The 20,871-nt window shown below is 41.5% G+C and overlaps 1 protein-coding gene and 1 pseudogene across 1 annotated transcript in view; both read left to right on the forward strand.

The window, feature by feature from the left end:
* Window positions 1-20,871, forward strand: part of MYOF (myoferlin) — a 77,461-nt gene that overhangs the window by 14,978 nt on the left and 41,612 nt on the right. Inside the window, exons 4-17 of the mRNA XM_033149271.1 lie at window positions 1,326-1,434; window positions 1,849-1,939; window positions 7,564-7,724; window positions 8,432-8,560; window positions 9,053-9,115; window positions 9,205-9,255; window positions 10,392-10,422; window positions 10,977-11,092; window positions 12,820-12,946; window positions 14,484-14,587; window positions 15,921-15,989; window positions 16,087-16,130; window positions 17,343-17,425; window positions 18,836-18,874. Of these exons, the coding sequence (XP_033005162.1) occupies window positions 1,326-1,434; window positions 1,849-1,939; window positions 7,564-7,724; window positions 8,432-8,560; window positions 9,053-9,115; window positions 9,205-9,255; window positions 10,392-10,422; window positions 10,977-11,092; window positions 12,820-12,946; window positions 14,484-14,587; window positions 15,921-15,989; window positions 16,087-16,130; window positions 17,343-17,425; window positions 18,836-18,874 (1,217 nt within the window). The remainder of the gene's footprint in view (window positions 1-1,325; window positions 1,435-1,848; window positions 1,940-7,563; window positions 7,725-8,431; window positions 8,561-9,052; window positions 9,116-9,204; window positions 9,256-10,391; window positions 10,423-10,976; window positions 11,093-12,819; window positions 12,947-14,483; window positions 14,588-15,920; window positions 15,990-16,086; window positions 16,131-17,342; window positions 17,426-18,835; window positions 18,875-20,871) is intronic.
* On the forward strand, window positions 10,490-10,597 carry LOC117047686 (annotated as a pseudogene).

Genomic DNA, 20,871 nt, shown 5'->3' on the forward strand with positions numbered 1-20,871 from the left:
CACAGGGAGAAAAGAGGGGAAGGGGAGGAGTAGACTAGGAAAGAATAGGTATTGCCGGGTTTACTCGAGTCTAATGCGCCATCAAATCTAATGCGCACCTTAATTTTCACAACATAATTCGGCCAAAAAAGTGAGCATTATATTCGAGTAAGTACAGTATTTCAGTTACATGTACCGGTACATAAGTAACAAACATTAAGTGGAAATTGCTGGGCAACATCCAGCTGTGACAGTCCAATTGTGCAAATGAGACTTAGCCTTCTTCCCCTCTTCCATGCAACCCCCTGTGCTGCTCCAAAATCTGGAGCATTGAGGGACCCTCTAGAATACTTTAGGAGGGTACAGGGGCTGCAGGAGGTGGAGGAGGAGGAGAAGGAGGAGGAGAGAGGAACTAGGTCTCATTTGCACATGGGGCATGTAGGCTTTTCATGTGGGGACTTACTCTTGCATAGTGAAAATACCATCAAACAGAAAATATATTATGTCAGCTTTGACAGAGCTGATAAATGTTGTGGAGGTTGGGGACCCAGACCAGGATAGGAATGCCATTCCCCTCTCTTTCCAACACCCGGACAGGTGTTGTTAAAAGGTGATCAGTGCTGATGACCTTGGAAGCAAAAGAATAATTCTTTTGTACAGATAAAAGCTGCTAAACTCAGCCCAGTATCTTCCAGATTTTGTTAATATCTCATATGCATATGAATGCAAAAAAACAGAAACTTAACACATTGTGATTATTTGTTTTTTAATAATATTTTTATTAGTTGTCAATTACAACAATCCAATAAAAGCCTCAATATAACAATGCCAAATCATAATACAATTAATAATACCAATCATTGAGATGCCAAATTATACAATTTAAGTGACCCCCCGCATGCTAGAATTGATGGTTTGATTATTTACTTTATTTCTGCGTTCTTATAAATTTATAAATCTTATAAATTACAATTACGCTCCCATCAAAATAACAATCCCTTATATCGCCACTGCAGTTTTAACAACTTCCATTTGTATTTACACATTAAATGATTTATACACCTACAGATGCAGCATTCAAACTCTCTCCTTGTTCTTCCTGTATGTGGCAATTATTCTGTCCATAATGTTTCTTCCTGTCCTTGTGATATATTATGTCTATCTATTTGTTAATGCAATAAATTGTACCATCTTCATTTACAACACCTAAACTTTTAGAACTGACTTGATCGCTCCTGCCAAAAATGCCAGTTAAGAAATGGCAACTGATCAAAGAAAGGTTTTCTGTCCTTTATATAAGACTCTAAGCATATCCCTGGGCAACGTCCTTCCCTCTTGTCTTCCAGGTTAATTGGCACAGCAACTGTATCCCTCAAAGAACTAGTAGGCACACAAAGCAGATCGCATCAATTGAAGCTCGTTCCACTGCTGAATGAAAAGGGACTGGAAACCGGCGTGAGTGACCTCCTTACTTTTTGTAGTTGCATGTTTTACAGTATAATCTATTCCAACAGCACAGGAAACATTTTGGCAACATATCTTTCATGGAAGCTGCTACGATCAATTAAAAAATTGCTATAGAGAGGAAAAGTGTGCATGGAGACGGGTGTTAAGGTGGGTAAGGAGAGTGCCATTTTGCACAGTTTTTTGGGCATCCGGTGCAATTTGATTTCCTATCCATTAAGCACATTTGTTTCTGCAATCAAACAAGAGTTTGGGTTATGTTTCTTTTGAAGCACAATGAAATCTGAAAAGTGTTATTGTGACATGAAATTAGTGGCTGGGGACCTAATAGGCTTTTGCCGACCCCTCTGCATGAACCTAAGTAGCTCTTATAATGTTTGTGATTTTTCTTTTCTTTTAATTTAGGCAACAATTGATTTGGTGGTGGGGTACGAGCCACCAGCTGGACCTCCGAATCCAAATGACCCAGGGGGAACTGATGCACAAGGCACTGAAGGTATTCAGCTCTCCCCCCCTCCCCCCGTCACCCCAATCCTTCCTCATCTTCTGTTCCCCATAGGAATGTTTTTTTTAAGGTCACTAGGAGTTGTTCACCAAAGAGAGAGTTTCTAGCTATTTCCTTTTTTTAAAATGTATTTTTATTGAGGTTGAAAGGGACTTTACAATACATCATAAAGCCGGGAAGGGGGGAAATTAAGATAAAAACAACTGGTTGCAAAAGCCGCCATTTCTCACCTTTATATATTATGGATTTATTTTTTAAAAGAGCAGAGGTAAGTATCCCATAAGATTAAGAAATAACTCCTACATATTCTAACTACCAGTAGAGTTCAATAGTCAGCTAAGAACATTAGGTAAATAATCTCCTTCTTGCAAGCACACAGCAAGACAACAAGCCTCCAGAAGGAAAACCAAGCAGCCAGGGGGTGAGGTTCTTCTGGAGAATTGACAAACCTTGGGCTCACAGATTGCCTGTCTTCTTCCTTCTCCTTCTCTGGGGCATATCCTTCTGCTTTTAAACTGACCAGGGATTCGCATCTCATCTGAACTCTGCAGGACATGCCAGGGCCATAAAACACAGTTCAGACCCTTTCCGACAACCCTGTTTATTGAGCATTCAGGCTGATTTGCTTGCACAAAGCTTACACAGAAGTTAGGGCTCTTGCACACTCACCTTTGCTCTGCATTTCTAGGCCCAGGCCCAGGCTTACCAGGCACGGGTGAACTAACCATAAGTCAGAGTAACCAGGCTGTGTACACATTATTGTTTACTCTGGACCCACTGTGCTCCCACCACTGGCTCTCAAATCGGTGTACACAGGCGTTACCCATGACGCAGAGTCATCCTGCAGTTTCTTGAGAAATACTGCTGTCTGAAGCATTTGCCCTCAAGCCGGAACTTCAACTTGATGTGCATCAGGTGGAGACATCTGCCCGCCCTCCCTGGTGTGTTCGGCAACACGCAAATGTGGCTTGAAGCACAGCTGGGAGGGAAAGACCTTGTTGCACTTTAAGCCAGTTATGTGTACATATATAACTGGAACTCTGGTTAGTGGAAGTATAACCTACCTCCTTGTGGCTGTGCCATAAAGTGGGCAGGTCAAGGTGTAAGAGGCCATAAAGTTACCATTACATCCAAATGGAACTGATAGGAAACAAATAAACAGCCTATCTATTCTATGATAGTCCTTCAAAGCCAAACTACACAGGATATGATAGGTGCAGGCACTTTTTTTTTTTTAGCTCGGCTCCACCCAACCACCGGCACATTTCCTTAGCTCAACCCGGCTGAGGAGAAAATTGTTTGTGGGGATGGAATGTAGGAGGTGAGCTACCTGGGATATGCTGCTTAGTGGTGGTAGTTAGATACTTGCAAACCAATTTTTATCCTTTCCAATTACTTTCTCTGGTATTTTAGAGGAGTTCAACTTCCCCCCATTTCCTTTCTTCCTTCAAAGTGATGCTTTTTTTCCTGGATGCAAATGTTTCCCCTCAAAAAGTTGCCCGTAATCGTACCTCAAGTTAAGTTTCAAAGGTCCAAATTGTAAACCCCCAAAGTCAGGGCCGGCCCACCCATGAGGCAAGGTGACAAATCCAGCTTCCAAGGAACACCTTGCCTGATGTTGTGATGCCAGCTGCAACTGCCACATGCTCCTTGGAACTACTGCCTCCTTGGCAGCCTCCATGCTGCCTCCACAGTGGCCTCTTGGCAAATAGGAAGCACTGCTGGTCTGTGCCCACCCCTAGGGAGGAAATGGCAGGGTCTGCCCTCTGGGGTCTCCTAGGCTCTGCATCCAACCAGCATGATTCAGAGTGGGCCTCTTTCCCCCTATGATGACCTTTGATTTGCAGTTCAACCATTGGGTAAGGTTGATTATATTCCCTCCCTTGTTCCCTGTATAGAACTTTGCTCACCCCCTTGTACCCTGGCAGGAGGGGGAACTCAGCTCAGTCAGTAGAGCATGAGACTCTTAATCTCAGGTTTGTGGGTTCAAGTCCCACATTGGGCAAAAGATTCCTGCATTGCAGGGGGTTGGACTAGATGACTCTCAGGGTCCTTTCCAACTCTACAGTTCTATGTTTCTAACCATTTTGTGGCTTGACTCACGTGCCAAAATGCCTTGGGCCGGCCCCATCCCAATGTCTATGTTAACTCTTCTAATTCAGGGTTATGACACACTCCACTTCACTAAACGTTCAAGGTGTCACCTTGCTTGCCTCTATAAATCAAATTCATGCCTGAAGCTCTCTGTTTCAGTAGTTACTGCCGAAGATAGTCACTGTTATGATTTAAAGCCTCTCCCAAATGTTAGCTTTTTATGTCTTGAAAACCAATTTGTTAGTTTACAGAAAGCCTCTTGTATTGTCAGAGATTGTATGGCCTTTACTCCCAGGTGAGAAAGGAGGATCTTGCTAGTTTAAAATATATACTTAGAGGCCAGGGTGTAACCTTTCCCCAAGCTACAGAAACCTGTTCTTCCAGTTTTCATCAAGTAGCGTCACCTTTAAACTTTAAATTGTATTGTGAAAAGTGAATCTGCTAGGCTCTTGTGTTTTCCCCAGGAACGGAACATGCTGGAAGGTAGGAACCGGCCTAAACAAGAGAAATGTTTAGTTAACTTCTCTTAAATCAGAAAAGCACTCATGCAAAATGTGCTTTGTGACACAGAAGGAGGTATTGCTTTCAGATGTGTGCTTGAAAATAATAGTTTACTTTTGCAAGGTATTTTTTGCAACACAACATGCAACCCCTCATCTATACATTGAAGAAGTACAGCCTACAGATAGTTTAATCAAACAATTGACTACTATTATTATTAGGAAGTTCTGAGGCAGCTGTTTGTATCTTGTATCCATAAGCAGATACTTAGGATTTTTTTAAATTAACAATTTGGTTTCTGATCAGTAAGTATGTGAAGATGAAATCTACTTTTCTGATCAGTAAGTATGTGAAGATGAAATCTACTTTGAAAGAGAAAAATTGTATGAATAAACAATATGAGTTCCTGAGAAAGTCTTACTAAATTTATTCCTCTATTTAGGGATCATGAGTAAATACGTTATAGGAGATGTCCTTTGTGGGTTAATTATTTGTGGTAAAGTTTTGTAATTCAGAATTTCTGAGGATTTACCACATTTTATTACACCATTGTGAATGTCACATTTTCAATTCCTGTTTGAAGATGGATGCACAATATAATATTTACCTAGAAGAGAGGATCTATATTTTAGATATTTATTCATTTTATACACCGCCCTATACCTGGAGGTCTCAGGGCGGTTCACAGACAAGACCACAACATATAAAATCAAACCAAAAACAATAACCCCCCAACCCCCCCAAAAAAGAATCACATTCTAAAAGGGTGTTGGATGTCAGTCAGGTCAACCAAAGGCCTGGTTAAAAAGGAACGTTTTTGCCTGGCACCTAAAGGTGTACAATGAAGGCGCCAGGCGAACTTCCCTGTGGAGAGCATTCCATAGACGGGGAGCCACTGCAAAGAAGGCCCATTCTCATGTTGCCACCCTCCAGACCTCTTGAGGAGGAGGCACACGAAGGAGGGCCTTGGAAGATTATTTCAGGGAACAGGTAGGTTCATATGGGAAGAGGCAGTCCTAGAGGTATTGGGGTCCTGAGCCGTTTAAGGCTTTATATATCAAAACCAGAATCCTGAAGTAAATTCTATTATTATTATTATTATTATTATTATTATTATTATTATTATTATTATTATTCTGTGTTGCAGCCCAGCCTATTCCAAGTAAAATGGTTTCCCATGGAGTAGTGCAATGTTATGGTAGTGCAGATTATGCAATTGTCATTCATATTCTATGCAGAGTTAGATTAGACCAGTGGTTTTCAACCAGTGTGCCGTGGCACTCTGGGGTGTCTTGAATGATGGTCAGGGGTGCCATGGGCAACACTGGCCTCTGTCCCTTCTTTCCTTCCCTCCCTCCTCTGATGCCCTCTCGCATCTCTGCCTCCCAAAGGCTTGCAGAGCTGTTTGTTGCAGCAGCCCTGGCTACAAGCTCCCCAGGCAAATGGTGCTTCAGGATCAGGGGGTGTTGGTTGCCAGGAGCTGAGGCAGCTCAGAGACCAGGGGTTGCTGTGGCGGCTGCTTGGAGGACTCCCAAGGAGAGGGGAGAGGAGCAGAGGCTGGGGAAACACTCCACAAGGAAGGGTGTTCGAAAAAGCGTGAGAGCCTGCCAACTCGGCAGGCAAGGAGTGACATAACTGGCCCCCTGAGCCTCACAGGGGTCCTGCAGAAAGGATGTAGTTGCTCAAGGGAACTGTGGACTCAAAAAGGTTGAAAACCTCTGGATTAGACAGTTGTAACATGCCCCTTGTGATAACCAGGCCTTTGATGACAATGTGGGAACAAAACTTGGGTCAAATGCAGTTGACAAATTGCTAAATGGAGCATACAAACAGGAACATATCACTCTGATACTTTTTTTCATCTTCCCTGGTCGCCTGTTTGTTTCCATTCCTATTCAAAGTGCCGCTTTTGACCTTTACAGGCCTAAATTGCCAGAGAGTCGGATATTTTATGAACCTCCTATTTGACTCTATATCTCAGTGGAACATCAAATGCCCTGCTCTTCTAGCCCACCACGAACAGAGCTATTTAGGTGCATGTGAAAGTGATGTGGAAATTGTAAAAAACAAACAAAAACTTTTCTAAAGGAGGTATAATTCTTTGCTATTTGTATTTTCTTTTTTCTTATTATTTTCTTTGTTTATAAACTCAATAAAGATTTTTTTTTAAAGGAGGTAAAATATGTGAAGACACGGCTATTCCAACAATGCTTTGGGTCTTATGCCTACTGATAACAATTTTTAATTAACTTAATAATTTTATTCATGTGCCACTTCCCCCCCCCCAAAAAAAACCTTCTCAGCCACAGAGTGGCTTTTACAGCAAAGAAAACAGGAAGGCATTTCAAAAACAAAAGCAATTTCATAATAACATAGCAAAACAACACAATAGCAAATAGAATAACATACGAAAAGCAACATTTCAGTACTATAAATGTAGCAAGTTTACACTAGCAATTCTCAGCAGCAAAAAAAAAAAAAAAGCAAGGGAGCTGGACAGTTCCACCTTGGTCCTAGAAATAGCCCTTCATGATGTTGCTCAGAGTCTCTCTCCTGCAGGAACTTCTTATAAAGCTTCCAAAGGCAAAGGGAGGGGGGGGCGGAATAGCTGAAAACAACCCTCCCATTATATTCCTCCTTGTTTTAGTTGGAACAGTTGTGAAATGTGTATTTTATCCTAATGTTCGGTATTATTCCCCCCTTCCCAGTAGCCCATATAACATTTTATATTATGCATTTTTTTGTTATGGTTTTAGTTTTCAGATAGATGCTTTTTTTATTTAGCTGTGAACTGCCTTGAATATCCTGGTATAGAAAAGTTGGTTAAAATAGATAAATGAGGTCACTGCCTAATTGCACCTTCAAGCAGCATACGTTCAATTGTATTTGGGTAAAGTCGTGGTCACACTGTGTAGTTTCAGGCGTAGGAGTGAGCACACCAGTTTATTCTTGGTCCTTGTTGTTTTTGCATATGTTCATCTTGTTTCTACAGTGACCGCACTGATTTATATCTTTGGCAGATGGCGAGGAAGACGGAGGTGATGAGGAGTTGCCTGACGGTGGAGCTGGTGCCGTCCCCCAGGGCGGTCCACGTGGCACACGCGAAACTCAGCTTGCTCGTCGAATTGCCAAAGGAAAGCAAAACCGGAGGCTGCTTTCTAACAAGCCTCAAGACTTCCAGGTTGTAGAGCTGATAAATCATATGCATTGCAAGGCCTAATATGCCAGATTTCAGGATGACCTCAGGCTGAAATCCCGTGCACAGGTGCCAAGGAGTAAACCTCACTGAACACAGTGGTGTAACGCATAGGATTACATGATAAATATCAGTGAAAAGGAAAATTCATGCATAGTAAGCATGCTCACTTTTCTGTTCCGGAATCTCCAGACGTTTCAGAAGCTCTCATTTAAATCTTGGAAGATTCTTTCCCCCGGTGTAATGTCTCTTGGCTCCCATCTAGAATAGCAAAGGAGTGGTATGAATAAATCTCAGGATTTAAAAGTGAAGTCTGGAGTATTCCTGCCCCCCCCCATCAATATTTGATAAGCAGCAGAGCTAAAAGTGAGGATGCAGCACTCCATAAACATTCACTGTGATCTAGTGGTTTCCTTTCTTGTTTGGGCCCAGGAATGTTCCATGTGTGCACCTTATACACACCCTTTCCTTTGCCTAGGCGACATGTAGCCAGTGGAAACACGAGTTTCTGCCCATTAGAATGAGATGCTCTTCTGGATTGTCTAACTTTGGTTGATAGATTCCAGTACTGCTGGATTGGTTTATTTTAACAATAAAATAAAAGAAACACTTTGTCAATGTGACATGATGAGAAACCAGCTGTTAAAAGGAACAGTGATCTAATATTTGCATTTATTTTCTCCCTGCGTTAGATTCGTGTTAGGGTCATTGAAGGACGTCAGTTCTGTGGGAATAACATAAAGCCAGTTGTGAAAGTACACATTTGTGGCCAGACACACAGAACAAGAATCAAAAGAGGCAACAATCCTTATTTTGATGAGGTATTGTAATACACATCTTCGATAATCTCCTGGCTGAAAGGCATAGGTTTTTTACCTTGGAAAAAAAATTAAAACTTATTTTATTTATTTCTATCTTTAACTCTCACCCCATCCACCCCTTGTGGCTAGCAGTTCTCAATAAACATATTAAAGCAAAGCTACTTTCTTATCTGTGCACAATCTAAGTCTAGTTGCCATATTTTATGAGAGAGAAGGATAAGATGGCTAAATCCTAAACAAACATATTTGGAAGTAAACTCTGTTGAAATCATTGGGATTTCCTGTACTGAGAAGTTCTGTTTTGTGCTGTGAAATGATTAAAGAACTTGGACTGAAAGTCATATGAAGAAATGTAACATGCATTTGTGCTGGATTCAGACGGAGAGTTTCCTCCATCATAAATAAAATGCCTCATCTGAATCCTTGGCATCTTTTAACTCCCATGAATATTCAGATTTAATAACCAAGCTATTTCCTCCCATGACTTAACAGATGTTTTACTACAATGTCCACATGACCCCTTCAGAGCTCTTTGATGAAACAATAAGCATTCGGGTAAGTAAAACTAACAGTGTTCATTATAACTGCCTCATTATTGTTGAATAAAAGTAATACTTTATTCCATTCCTATCATTCAATTACAGGTATATGACTCTTATTCTTTACGTGCCGACAGTCTAATGGGGGAATTTAAAGTAAGTATTCTTGATGTCTCACCACATGCTTTCTGTTTACCCTCTTACCAGATCTGTAATGAAAATGTTGGGAAAGGGGAACACATTTCTCACAAAAGATGGAGCCTCGGATGTTTTATTTGTGATAATTGTTATACTTCCTGCTGTGGTACTTTTTTTTTACTTTGCTTGGTTTTTTTTTTTTTAAAATATTACTTTTATATTTGTTTTTTAGATCTGCAGTGAGCTGCCTTGAGTACCTCACACCAGCTTTTATTCTGCTTTTGTCACAAAGGCAGTAGGGGCAGCAACAACACAGCTGCCTTTGGGCAGCCCTGCTGAGACTTTCCTAACCTGAAAATTACCTGGATGCAGCATGCAGGGGGGGGGGGAATATGCATTACACATATGTAGACGCAGGGAACAATCCCATCCGGGAGTATCAGGGCTGAGCAGAATCAGAGAATCGTAGAGCACCAAGAAGCCTTGCTCCTTGCGCTGATGAGGATAGAGATGGAGCAGTAAAACCGTCAATTGTCACCCCAGGCTGAGAATCCTGTATCAGGCCCATTACTGGTAGCTGCACCAACTTAGGACCACTGGGTGTTCCACCTCTGCCCCTCAAACATCCTTTTTGGCGAGTTTTTGCTCACAGGGTTATCATTAGCGGTAGCTTCTGCTTGCCCGCCATTTCAATATGTACAGCATGGGCCTCTGTATTGGTGGAGGCCCCCCCACACATCAGAGCCTTACAGAGCTCACTGGATCCACCTTTCTAATGGCAGATTAAGCATTAGGATTTCTTTGCCTACCAGTGGCGAAGCTGCATGCTCTGGCACTGGGGGTGGAGCAGGCGTGGCATGGCTGGCGTGCATCCCGGGGGCGTGGCATCCAGCGCAGTGGAGGATCTGCATAGCGCGAGTCTGGGGGCAGCCGTGATGGTACCCCCTCCCTGATGGTGCCAGGGGCGGTGCGCTCCCCCACCCCCCACTCCTTTGCCAGTGCTGCCTGCTTTTATAGGGCATGGGGACAATAAATAAATACAATTATGTTTAGCTCTGTGATTGAAAGCAAACAGACCATAAAGCCAAATTTATGTAACATTTCATTGTTGTTGTTTTTCTGGAGTGTTAATATGCTAAAAACCTTTGTTTCAGATTGACATTGGCTATGTCTACGATGAACCAGGTGAGTATGTGTCTTTAAGGCACTATCTTCTGTATTTCCCTCCTAGGGGAAAAAAGGGAATAGCTGGCAGGGGACAGACCATGATTATGAAGGTGGTTTTCCCAGGGTGTGGATCATCCATTGTACTTAGGGTGTGCTGACCCCTGCAACAGCAGCAATCTTTGGGTCTGGTCTGGTCTGCTCCACTCCACCTACTCCACCCTGCTCATACCAAGTCAGATCGTTGTTCCATCCAGCTCAGGAATGTCTATAGTGACTTGCAGCAAGACTCTGGAGTGGGTTTCAGGCAGGAGCCTTTATCAGCCCCTACTGGAGATGCTGGGGGTTGAACCTGGGACATACTGCAGTCAAAGCAGATGCTCTACCAGTGAGCTATGGCCTCCTCCCCTCTCCCCTCCACGTTTGATACTCCTGCTTCTCACTGTCACTAGTTATCATCACAGTTTAAATGTGACTCCTTAAAGAAAGAAAAAGCACCTCCTGCGTATGCCTTATTTGAGAGGATTAGAATATTATTTCCTGAAGGGATGCTATCTTCTCTTTTTTATTTTCAGGACACGCAGCTATGAGGAAATGGCTGCTTCTAAATGACCCCGAAGATTCAAATTCAGGTGCCAAAGGGTACTTGAAAGTCAGCATGTTCGTTCTCGGAACAGGAGATGAGCCACCTGTAAGTTTCATTCACAAATAGATACTTTCCTTCTACTAATATGCTTCACATGGGTTAATCTATGCTTATGTTGGTGCCAGAAATTACATTTGAAGGTACTTTAATGACCGAACCTGCTTACTGTATGTTTCTTTTCCCCAGTTCTGCTTGCTCCGCTACTTTCCGCCCTATCGCCACAGTGCTTCTCTCCCATGGCCTTCTGCATCGCTGCCTTTCAAAGGTACATCTCCCTTTAACTTTTCCCAGTTTCTCATCTTTGGGGTACAGCCTCTTCTTGCTCATGGTACTGCTTCTCCTCTCTGCTGGTCCCAGATGCTTCATTCAGTCACAGAAAAGACTGTGAATATTTTTTATTTTTTTTGCAGGAGTATCTTGGGTTTTTCCTCCAGATGCTCTTGGGAGTGTTATTAAAATGGGAAAATGTACAAATCTGCAAGGATGCATGCCATTCCTCCCCCCCCCCCATTTTATTTTCACAATAGCTTTGTAAAGTGGGTCAGGCTGAAGGATTCTGATTAGCCCAAGGCCAGCCAGTGTGGTAAATGCGATATTTCATGGTCAATAATTTATATCATTTCAAAAATCTTCTGGAATGTTCAAAACAAAATAAAATAAAAAAATCCTTCCAGTAGCACCTTAGAGACCAACTAAGTTTGTTCTTGGTATGAGCTTTCGTGTGCATGCACACTTCTTCAGATATGAAAGCTCATACCAAGAACAAACTTAGTTGGTCTCTAAGGTGCTACTGGAAGGATTTTATTTATTTATTTATTTATTTTGACTATGGCAGACCAACACGGCTACCTACCTGCTTCTGGAATGTTGTTGTTGACGCTTTTATGACAATATTCTCACATTAAATTTGACTTCGAAAATGTCAAAAGATTGTAATTTGGAAAGAATCCAGTGTGAAGTGAGCCCATTTTTATCCACTTAGGATTATATATATTGCAAACAAAATGCTGATCATGTTTTAGCTAAATGTGCGCTACATAATCTTATGTGCAAGTCTTGGCCTGCAAAATTCAAATTGTTGGACATATTAGCCAGCCTAAAGGTTTGTGCCGATAATCCTCACATTCTTTTGTACTGAAGATTAGTGAAACTGACCTTATAGAATATTTCCTCAAAACTTCGACCCTCCAATTCTTAGACCATTGTCTAAGACACTAAAAAGTGCCTTGCAGCCTCTTACACACTTTGTACCATGTATTCAGCTAATGCTGAATAGAACACAGGACACTGTATGATGTACATTGTTGCTATTATGGGTTCTGCATAGGATTTGTGTTTGTGATACAGAGGAAAAACAGCTGGCAGGGGAAAGTAGGGGAACCTCTTCTTAGCTTCACTGCCCTACTGATTACTCCTTCCCAATGCCACTTTGCAGGAGAATTGGTGACATGTGGTGGCTAAATCATCTGTGTGAAAACACCCTGGGTGTGGTCTTCTAAGATTTATATGCATGCATGATTCCAGTACAAGCTCATGGCCCAGCATTCTATGGTCTGTGAAAGGCACAGCTTTATTGCAAGCTGTGGTTGTTTAGGGGCAAAGAGGAATCACTTCAAAGTGAAGTTACCAGAGTTATGCCGGGGCCCTGTATGCACACAACTCTGCACTTAACACTAAAATGTTTGCTGGTAGTGGCTACCGGTATTTAACAAGGGTTTGCTTGCTGCCTGCTAGGGGAAGAAGAATAATGCATTTGAATGTGTCTCCAACAGGTGGAAAATAGAGAACGGGAGAATGAAAACGATGATGTAGAAAGTAATCTTTTGCTACCAGCTGGGATAGTACTCCGATGGGTCACTTTCGTTCTTAAGATCTACAGAGCTGAAGATATTCCTCAGAGTATAAACTTTTTTATTTTATACGTTCTTAAAGTTGGAATTGTGTGCAACTGAATTTTTTATACTAATGTTAGTTTATGGAGAGCTCAAGAGATGCTTAAGACTCAGTTCTTCCCTAGGTGGTATGCCTGTGTCTGGGCTGTACTGCTTCAGACTTCATTTAGGGGCTCATATAACTGTATAACCTTTTTAATTTTTAAAAAATCCTCTACATATACGAAGGGTGTACCCCTATCTGCAAAACCTAGCAATTCTAAAATATAGACACGCTTTTGCTCTCGCAAGATTGAATGTATTGCCCTCAGCTGTACTTGAGGGACGATTCCAACAGATTCCACACGAAAAATGCTTATGTCCCTGTGGAGATGGCAGGACCGAATCGGGGGCGCATGTTCTTCTGGCTTGCACTCTTTATAAAGACTTGAGGAATGAGGTTATCACCCCTCTTTCATTGTCCATTCTGGGTCGCCCAGCCACTGCCACAGTGTCCTTTCTCTTGGCAGATCAAGATGAGCAATTGACAGCAAAGGTTGCAAGGTTTTTAGCTGGGGAAATTAGAATAAGACCCACTATTTGACTATTGATTCAAAACCCTAAAATGTACCGGTATTTTATATAATAGACTTTTTATTTCTATTCTTTGTATGTCGTATTGTTGTTTTATTGCTATGGCCGATGGCTGATGCAAATAAAGATTCATTCTTCTTCTTCTACCATGGGTGTAGAGTTCAAGTCCATAGGCTAAATAAGGCTTGCCAGACTGCCCAATTTGGCCTACAAGGTCATTTGGGGCTAGCCACACCCACATGCTATACGACATCAAAGGCAGGGTAGGTAAAGCTGTGACATCAAAGGGAAAATCAAGAGCCTTAGAGTGTCTTCCAGATTGCTTTGCAGCTCTGACTTGTGTTCAGCATTGTTTTAATCTGGTGCCAAATGCAAGCCCCACTAATTTGGAGCTCCCCATTGGAACCCCCTGAGCACTGCTGCTTTTGACAGGGCTCAAATCCACCCAGGAATGACCAGTCCCAGCCACCATTTTATTTCATTCCAAAGCATTGTGGGATGAAGCATTGTAGGAAAATGGCTAGCTAGTCTCTGCAAAAAAATGGCAGCCACAAGTGGGGATTTCCATGTTTTTGATGTCAAAATAAAGCTTTTTAAAAAAAGCAGCACAAAAGTTGCCACCCCTCCTAAAGGTAAGCCTCTCTGCTATTGTAGTGAATATTGCCCCTGAATTTGGGGTCATTTTAGCTGCTGCCATCCCTGCGCATTTCTCTGTTACCTCTAGTTTGGTGTTTCCAGGGCGAGACATCACTCCAGAAGGGGCCATATCTAAGCCCCATGTCTCTGGTCGCTGATCCCTCGTTTTCTGGATTCAGTTTTCACTATCATGCTGTTTAAATTCCACAATACCATACTCAGCTGCCACATTGCTGCATGTTCATAAAATATGCCAACTTTGTGGCTCCAAAATATTGGTTGTGAAAAATGATTGCCATTTCTCCCCCCCCCCCTTCTGTATGTTTTCTGTGCAGTGGATGATGCTTTTGCACAGGCTGTAAAGGAAATATTTGGTGGAGAAGCAGATAAGAAAAACCTTGTGGATCCATTTGTGGAAGTTTGTTTTGCTGGGAAAAAGGTATTCAGTGCTAATAACAGAACTATATAAATAAATGTGCTTGAAACAAGTCAGGATCATTTATCATTGTTTGAAGTTGGCTTGTTTTAATAAGCCATAAGAATAGTCACAGCTTGCCTGGGTTCAGAGACACAACACAGTTTCCCATTATGTGCTGAAGAGCCTTGGACTTGTACACTTTCCCCTGAGCTCATGTGTTCTCCCCTCCCTCTCTACCTCTGGTATGGCCTCAAGGTCAGACATTTATAGTGATATGTTTTCAGCTAAGTGCTGGGGTTTTTTGTTTTTGTTTTTTTGTTATATCTGAACTTGGACAAAATGTGCTTGGTCTTGTGGGATATTGGAACAACCCAACTTCAGATCATGTTTAATGATCCAGGCTTGTTTCAAGAAACCATTTAACGCCAACCATAGCTTCTGATTTGAACATAATAACAAACTGTGGTTATTTGAAAATGCAAGCAGATGCTCCTGAACTTCCCTCAGCTGCACACAAACCCAAGTCTTGTGCACATTGTGCTATAGATTAGCCCAACACACACACACACACACAGAGAGAGAGAGAGAGAGAGAGACTACAGCACATTCATTTGGTTCTAATGAAATGTTTCTTTTAAACCTGATTACAGTGGGAGGAGACAACCCAGTGGGCACCAGAGTAGGCATCTGTCTGCACCTTCTGCATATGTGTTTCTGGGGCAGGGGGTGCAAATTTGAATAAAATATGGGGGGGGAGTAAGTTCCGCCCTGCATTATTGATCACAAGACGAAGTGTGTACACACCATTTGAAAGGCAACGTCCATCAACTTGCGGGGGGGGGCAGCCCTCTCAAATATTTTATTGGGGAGGCCTAAGGGACTTCAGCCCCTAGGAATTGGCTCCTATGTTCTGGGGCCATATAGGTGACTCCTGGTCTAGCATTCGGGCCAATGCCTGCCAAAAACTTAATACAGTCGTACCATGGTTTCTGAACAGAATGTGTTCTGGAAGTCCATTCAACGTCCGAAATGTTTGGAAACCAAGGTGCGGCTTCTGATTGGCTGCAGGAGCACCCTGCAGCCAATCAGAAGCCGTGGAAGCTGCGCCAGACATTCGGCTTCCGAAGCAATGTTTGCAAACTGGAACATCTACTTCCAGGTTTGTGGCATTCGAGTTCCAAGTTGTTCATGAACTAAGCTGATCAAAAAACCAAGGTGCGATTGTATACCAACAGTTACTATGCAGAGCACCCGTTATATTTTGTGAGCATTTGTTAATCTTCCTTATGTCTGAATAAAAGCTATTCCTAGACATAGAACTGTTCATAACTTTCATATGGGTCTTTTTTTCCAGGTTTGCACAAATATAGTTGAAAAAAATGCTAACCCAGTGTGGAATCAACTTGTTAATCTTCAGATCAAGGTTGGTTTGTTGCTGTACAAAAAAAAAACTATTAGAATGTTATTTTTTAATTTAGAAATAAGACTTTGGCTAATTAGTAGAGTCTTCTTTTTTCTAGTTCCCTTCGATGTGTGAAAAAATAAGACTGGTGGTGTATGATTGGTGAGTTCTCCTTTGTTGTTTATAGAGTTGCATGCGAAGCAACAATGACAATGCTGCAAAAACGAAAAGGTTTTAACATTCGTTGGTGACTTGCGCCGCACAAGCTTTCGCAGAATTAATTAAGTGCTCTTTGCAGCGCGGTGCTCAGATTATTTGTAATGAAGTTGGCTATGGCTTGGTGTTCTTAATAATTGCCACCGTTAAGGAGCTTGACAAGCCTGCCTGTTTAAAATTCCCATGGGTTCTCATACATTAGCTACTCAGCTTGAACCATTATAGAGATTATAGAGATCATTACAATTGTTTCATGGATAATTATGTCCATTAGGCTTACTGCTGTCAGGGTTGTCAGCTGTCAAGGCAGGGGGGAAATACAGGCACATAGTGTTTCTGTAAGGTGCTAAAATATATGTGTATGTCCTTTAACAATTGAGTAGTGCGCATTGTGCCATCTGATGGCTACTGGTGGAAGTGAAATTTTGTCACTAGCATATAGGTGAATGTAGCAGCCATATCCAAATGATAACCTTCTGTGTTGTCTTCTCCTAACCTTGTTGACCAGGGCTTAGGGATGGGGAGAAATTTGGTTCAGCTTGTATTTTAGTGCAAGCCTGCCTAATTCCTACTTCCTGAAACAAAATGTGAATCGAGACACAGTGATTTCTCCTAATTCTGTGATGCAGTTTTCCAACCAAAAAAAAAAAGTGTACTAAAATGCATATATTAGGGAAACGTGTGCATAAAAATGTATTTTTTAAATTAAAATAACATACAAAATGCATCGTATCTGGGGAAATTACTTGCAAAAGTATATAAAAATGTATATATTAGGAGAAATTTGTACTAAAGTGCCAAAAGATTTTGTGAGGAGGTTTTTTTTTGGGGGGGGGGCTATTCTTGCAGAAATGTGGTGAACCTTAACATTGAAAAATGAGAAACTGAGAGAACTTGAAACTGACTGATTTGCCAATGGCATTATATATATATATATATATATATATATATATATATATATATATATATAGTTTCTTTACAAATGCAGCAAATAATAATGGTAGTATTAGTGATAAATATACATTTATACACCCACAATTTTCGATACAGAACATGATTAAAACAGGACCTATATAGTACTACAATTTTATATGCTTAAGACCACACCCACATCTGAATATTTAAAATGAATACTGACGATTACAACATTTCATGAAGGGATCGCCTCACCAGAAATGATGTTGTGGGCACCACATACTTGAGCCTCTCCAAAATTGCTGCTTCGGGGGGAGAAGTTGAAGGTAAGCTAGTTTCTTCTCCAATGCTGTTTCTTCAAGGAACACCTGTAAGTTCAAAACAGAAGAAAGAAGAAGGAAGGACAATGTGAGAAATCATATTTCTTCACTCAGGTTCAATGTACGGAGCGGTTGGAGAGGAGTGGTGGCATCACATACCAGGCCTCCTGGCATAATAATAATAATAATAATAATAATTTATACCCCACCCATCTGGCTGGGCCTCCCTAGCCACTCTGGGCAGCGCCCAACATATTAAAAAACATGATAAAACATCAAACATTAAAAACTTCCCTAAACAGGGCTGTCTTCAGATGTCTTTTAAAAGTCAGGTAGTTGTTTATTTCCTTAACATCTGATGGGAGGGCATTCCACAGGGCGGACGCCACAACTGAGAAGGCCCTTTGCCTGGTTCCCTGTAACCTCACTTCTTGCAGGGAGGGAACCGCCAGAAGGCCCTCCGCACTGCACCTCCGTGTCCAGGCAAAACGATGGGGGTGGAGACGCTCCTTCAGGTATACTGAAGGACCACTTGCAGGGAGGGGGGAGAGACCAGGCACTAGGAAGGTTGGGTGCTGTGCAGACACATCAGCAGAGCCAATCTGATGCTCCTGCTGATATGCCTGCACAGCACTGACCTCCCCGCTCCTTTGTCCCACCTCCTCCTGGTAAGCAGCACCTCAGTTCCTTCTGACATTCCTATTCATCTATCCTGCTACCTGATTGGTCCAAAGTGCCATATGAGTTCCAGAGTCTGCATGTTACGCTTGCCTAGAGTAGTCATTTGTTCTTCACAGGGACTATTTCAGGAATAGTGTGGTCTTGGTGGTCATCTTCCCACCATGGATGTTGTTGCCCTGATGAAAGTTGGTTGGCCTTTTTCCCCCCTAGTGAAACTTCTCACATTTAGGTAGAATAGTTACTATTCTTCAGACGTGTCTCTCGTAAACCAATCCATTATATCCTTCATAATGAGTGTGTAGTACGCTATTGTTGAAAAATGAAAACCGGTTGCTATAGGTCTATGCATACCACGTGCTATCTTGAGCTTCCTTACCACTGTGGGGTGCTATATTTTCTTCTGAAGCTGATTTAGCCTTGAGGACTAGTTCCTTTGAGGACTGCATGAGAGTGGCACCTGTGATCTTAAATGTTTGCACTTGTCTGTCATCCTGTGATGCCCGCATAATAGCTGTAAAATGCTGCTATAATTTCTTATTTTGTGAGGTTGATACCGACAAAGCCTATCGGCACAACCCATCCTAAGTACTTATGTGATTTAGAAGCAAGTCTTAGGATCAGGACAAAGCTTATTTTTAGAGCAAGACTCCAGATTCACTTTGATTTGAATGTTTTATATGTTGTACATGCTCTATGCTACATACCAAATAATGTGTTTTCTTTTATAATCTATAGAGTTTTCATCTTCGGGAACTGGGGCTTCATCATATGAAGGTTCATAATCATATATTGGAGTTTAATGCAAATTCCTGCCCTTTCTGCAAACTAATATTTCCTTTTAAACCCAAATATGTAACCCATACACTTACATTAATGTTAGCAGCTGCGATGATACTTACGATGATCATTTTTAACAGTTTGGGCATTGGATCAGGATTGCATGAGATTTTCTTTACTTTTGGATGGCTTTACTGTATATTTTTTGCACGCAATTGTTTAATTTATTCTATACCCGAACTTGTTGTACTAAAGATATATGCAGGAGCTTTGGAGACAGTGCTTGGTGGTTTGGGCCCTTAATGGCTTGCTGTGTTTAATGAGAGCACATAAAAAGATTTTATCTATGAAAACTATCACAGACTGTATACATTTGCCTCAGATTCTGTGCCTTATTTATGCAACAGTAATTATACTGTGAAAATTTCTAAGAAACCTTTGCCTGATCAGTGAATACTTTTTAAAAGGAATTACGTTTTTTTAGATATTAAAAAGCGTGTAACTTTTATATTTGCCTGACCTCAGTACATTTACTTGGAGAAAAGATTAGATTTTTTTTCACATTACAAAGAATTGTGGGATGAGAGTGATTCACACTTCTAATTCTACACTACAACGGAAATAATGTGAATAAGATGGTTGGGTGAAATACAGGAGGGTGCACTCCTTTTAATAGTGATGTATAATTGGGATTTTATCATGGCAAATGTAGGGGATTATTTTGTGGCAAACTACACCTGCTGAACTTCCTGCTTCTGCACAACTAGTGACTACAGGAGCCCCAACCTCCTTCACATCTGCCCATGTTAAATGCAAAAAAGGAAGAGTTCTGAATCTCACTTTTTCGTAGATTGCTCTCACTCTGTAGTCTGGAGACAAGCTGTGGTTGTGGTTCTAGGGGGCTATGAGTTGGTTTGGATATCTGTTCCCAGCATTTAACAGCAACTGATTCTACTAGTCTTCTGCTACAACATCTGATACAATTAAATAATTCAATTATTACAACTGTGTACTGTTCTACACTAACCTTTCACCTGTGATTGTAACAGTAGTTTAGATAGAATGTGTGACTAATACCTCCTTTCAGTTTTATTAATGTGCGAAAAGCAGTCATGCATTAACGTTTATGATCAGGAACTAAAGAAGAGAGAAAAGCACATTGTTGAGAGAACTATGAGTATAGCTGGAGTTTTTTCTGGATGTTTCTTTCTGCAGAGGAATCTACGCTGATAATAACCGCTGGCAAAGCTCTGGTTGTGCCTGTAGTTCTCTCCTATGCTTACATAGCCTTCCTTTGGCTCCTGAAAAAAGATGTTAATACAGGACATATATTTCTCAGTGCTATGGTTCTTTTGAATAAATAAAGTTCCGTTAGCATGAAGGTAGCACAGCCAGTTTATTCTATGGGGTTCTTTTCCCATAAAGTTTTGACTAAATTCAGATTTATGCATCATCTCTCTGACCCAGAGCTCTCCAGACAGTGTCATGTGCAGTGGGCTCCTTTCATTGAAGTGAATGGAGACATCCTTGTGTATATGGCTGCTCCACATACATAACTGTCTTGCCATAGATCCTGCTCACTCAAGCCAAATTTTTGCACTGTTTCTGTTTGGGAGGCCAGATTTTTCCTGGGCGGGGCAGCCAGTTCCTTATCCCAGTGCACCCCAGAGGAGGGGGTGGGGAAACTGTGGGCCCCAAGATGTTGCTGGACTACAATTCCCAGCATAGCTGGGACTGAGGGTATTTGGAGTCCAACAACATGTAGAGAACCACAGGTTAGTCACCTTGGATTAGAGATGGCCCAGTCACGAAGAGTTTATGGGTCATGGTTAATCTATTGAGAGATATTCCCGGCACTTGAATTTTCTTTATACCCATAGAATAAAATGTTCTTATTTCACTAACAACTAACATTTAACATTTTAGTTTGCTGCATCCAGAGTTAATGTTCACGCCCCCTAAGGTAGCCCCTAATAAAACATGTTTTAATCATG

This window comes from Lacerta agilis, chromosome 5 (genome assembly GCF_009819535.1).
Source record: "Lacerta agilis isolate rLacAgi1 chromosome 5, rLacAgi1.pri, whole genome shotgun sequence".
NCBI lineage: Eukaryota > Metazoa > Chordata > Lepidosauria > Squamata > Lacertidae > Lacerta > Lacerta agilis.